Source organism: Sinocyclocheilus rhinocerous, unplaced genomic scaffold (assembly GCF_001515625.1).
Source record: "Sinocyclocheilus rhinocerous isolate Xijiao unplaced genomic scaffold, SAMN03320098_v1.1 C37016571, whole genome shotgun sequence".
NCBI lineage: Eukaryota > Metazoa > Chordata > Actinopteri > Cypriniformes > Cyprinidae > Sinocyclocheilus > Sinocyclocheilus rhinocerous.
In genome coordinates this window covers 436-3,801 of record NW_015787219.1, presented here as the reverse complement: position 1 = coordinate 3,801, position 3,366 = coordinate 436, and the positions used below count along the sequence as shown (strand labels likewise).

Here is a 3,366-nt window from a genome sequence, read left to right as displayed (position 1 = left end):
TAGTTGTTAAAATGTGCTGATAATCACACGAAAGGATTTAAGTAAACTCTCCAGGCAAAATGCCACCGTACGCACGGAATTATGTCAAAGCACACAGTTTCTGCTACCAATCCCGCATTATTTCTTGGAAATGATTTGTATTGGAAAAACAAGACAAAAAAAATAAGATATTATTTTTTTGCAATGCATGCAACGACTTTATGAATTTAAGACATTCTGCTCCGACTTAAGAAATTTTTACGGCCTTAATTTGTGGATGAACGAATTAGGACTTTAAGACGTGCAGAAAGCCAGAGCAGAGGACCAAAAAGAAGAAAACTTAAAATGTTCTGTACAAGGCAAAACGCGTTTTATGGTTTAAGAACTTGCCTGCATTCTGTATAGTTTGTGCTTGCTCAATTACATCAATGCATACACGTACTCACATAATCTCTGTTAGTCTGATGTGCCAGGGAAGAAACCCAAGTGTGCTTTCCACAGGGCCGAACTTCAGCACCAGGTCTGGGTCTGGTATGTTCTTTGACTCTGTACAGGGGGGAAAAAAACAGGTTTCAGTGGAAAAAGCCTGAGGGGCTTCTGAAGATGAATAATGAGAACACTACAGGCTCTTTTGGTAACCGAAAAGATCCTGGAGACCATAGAAAAAGCAAAAACGGTCCTGAATAACATCTGTCTCTCATATCCTCCAGGAAGAGTGAGCTCAGTGAGCTGCAATCACAGAGAAGCGATGATGCTCATACTGTTGCAATCAGAGGTTGTGCTATAAAAATTCTTCATCACTCTGATGGCCTGAATAGTATATTTTCCATTGTGCCTCCTTGTTATCTGACATGATCATGTTCCTGATACAGATATATACTATTCTATTTTTGTAAGCAGATTTTGGTTTGATACATTATTGTAACTATATATTATAAATAATAACAAACATCATATTAAGATAAATATCTTGTAATACAATTTAGTATATAATTTATATTATTAATATTTAATATGACCCAATATTTATAAAAATGTAAATTTACAAGAGTGAGTTTGGTGAAATGACTAAGTTTTATTTAATTGATTCAGTCACAAAAAAATGTCTATTTATTTGAAAAATCAAAGGTTTAAATCATTGCATCTATAAAGAAATGTCAAATTACCATATAAATAGTCAGTGAAATATTACTGTTTGGCATTTTCAATGTGTTTGATATCAGATATATTTTTTTATTATCAGATTTCACAGCTCTAAAAGTGTTTCTATTTATTCTGCTCTTGTACTGTGATGAAGACGACACCACTACAATACAACAAAAAATATCCCACAAATTATTTCACTGGCATACACTTGAAATCCCTCATAAGGCACTTTGAAAACTTTATTTTTTCCCCTTCTCTTCACTTGTAATCCCTATCAGCATTCACTGAAGAAAGGAAAATAATTGACCGGATCCTTTATTTTATTTATTTGTCAAAATAATAGAAAGCATTTTCAATTATGCAGAAATGTTTCTTCTTATACAACCTGTGGTTGCACAATTTTTTCAAAGACTAACACATATTTGTCCTTAAGCATTTATATACATAACATTACAGGACTAAATGTCATATTTAACTGCGGGGTTTGTGCTAGTCAGCTAACAGACATGCTGTAACCTCACCTCTGAGTAATGAGTCCAGCACAGTGACGTTAATGTCTTTGGACGTCTTTTCCTTCTGCTCAACGGCCCGGCAGAGCTGCTGGGCTGCCTGGACGATACTGAGCCGCCCATCATCTGGAGATAAGACCTTCACCACTGACTGACAAGATAACACTATAGAAGACAGGAAAAAAATGACTTTAATTTATTAAGTAAAGTGTGGACAACATTTACAAAGACTAAAACACCCGGGTGATGCATAGTCTATATTCCATTTAGAAATTGAGTAAATCAGAACAAGTGACTAAATATGAACTCTCAGTCTTTCCGCTAAAGTCAGATGTGTGTGATGAGACAGAGTTAAATACATCTTGTGAACAAGTCCACACAAAGTTACAAAGCTGCTGATTTGGTACTCAAGAAACATTTCTTATTATCATCAATTCTGAAAACAGTTGTTTTACTGACCACAAACTTTTGAAAAGTATAAATATGTTGGCATGAACAACTAGTCCAACTGGATCAGTACTTATTATTGAAAAAGTACTTATTATTGAGCCCGAAAATATATATAGCTTAGGTGTAAAACAAGAAGAAAAACAGGTTTTCCTATGTATCACTGTGTCACTCTGGATTGGGTTTCATATGGTCCTCAAAAGATGACTTGCTCAAGGCATATTTTGAAAAATAAAACCAATTTCCTGACCTACAGAGGTCGGCAAAAATTAATCTTTTCAGACAAAAACTGCATAAAAGTTTCTCCATTTTCCCACAAAGCCTGTAGTGAATTAACCTGCTTTTCCAAACCCAAGCCATGAAAACAGATAAAAGGTATAAACAACTATCATTGTGATCCATTATATCCAAAAACCTGCAATCATACTAGACAAAATATTCTGATCCAACCTGTTTGTACAGGTGCCCACCCACAGTGGGCGTCTCAAACAAAAAGCAACAGTCATTTTCTCAGGATTTGAGCCTCACCTTGATGCTCTTGCTTATATGTACCGTTCTTCATAAACTCCACCGAGTATTTGGAACTGTCCATTCCCAAAAGCTCCTGCTGCTGTTTCAGGATTTCCTCCATGAGTCTGGAGTTATTCCTCCTGAAGACACCTGTAAAACAAGATGTCCCACACCCATTAGACATTATAGTTTCAGAGAGAAACCCTCCATATTCTTCATCCATTAAAGTTGGAAACAACCATAAAACCAAGCTTAGACTTCAGCATCAGTAACATCAATCTAAAAATGTTATCAGCAGCAACCTCACACTTTCAGAAGACAAATTTAGACCCTCAACACTTTAGGCTAATTGAGGAACATGTCACATGAGAGAACTCAATTTGCTGAACTCGCCAATGTGGTTCAAGATCAGTGGCTTTCAACGGGTGGAAAACAGTTCTGTTCTGACAGGGAATAATCACTGTTAAATAATAAAACACAATAAAATAGAGCAAAATTAATATGATCATCAACTGTTGAAAGGGAGAAGAAAAAAGCTTGAATCAAAACTAGGCTAGTTGAGAACCACTGACTTCTTGGTTTCTTCATAAAATGACTTAGTCCACAGTGGCATGAATGAATAACGAAGGTAATTTCTTGGCCAAACAAAATTTATGACCTTTAAATTACAAATCACTATTAGCAATGTGATTCAGACCTCTGTTCACCCTTACTATATATTTGTCAGTTATAAAATATCTGTCAAAGGTTATAAGCAAAATATGATATCAGACAC

The 3,366-nt window shown here is 35.4% G+C and overlaps 1 protein-coding gene across 1 annotated transcript; it reads right to left on the bottom strand.

Moving 5' to 3' along the window:
- Positions 1–425: 425 nt before the first annotated feature.
- Positions 426–2,741, bottom strand: LOC107736830 (dehydrodolichyl diphosphate syntase complex subunit nus1-like; the record flags this gene model as incomplete). Its single annotated transcript, XM_016548177.1, has 3 exons — positions 426–525; positions 1,647–1,799; positions 2,610–2,741. Coding segments are annotated over 3 exons (385 nt in total), but the record flags the coding sequence as incomplete, so codon positions are not given.
- Between the last annotated feature and the right edge of the window lie 625 nt (positions 2,742–3,366).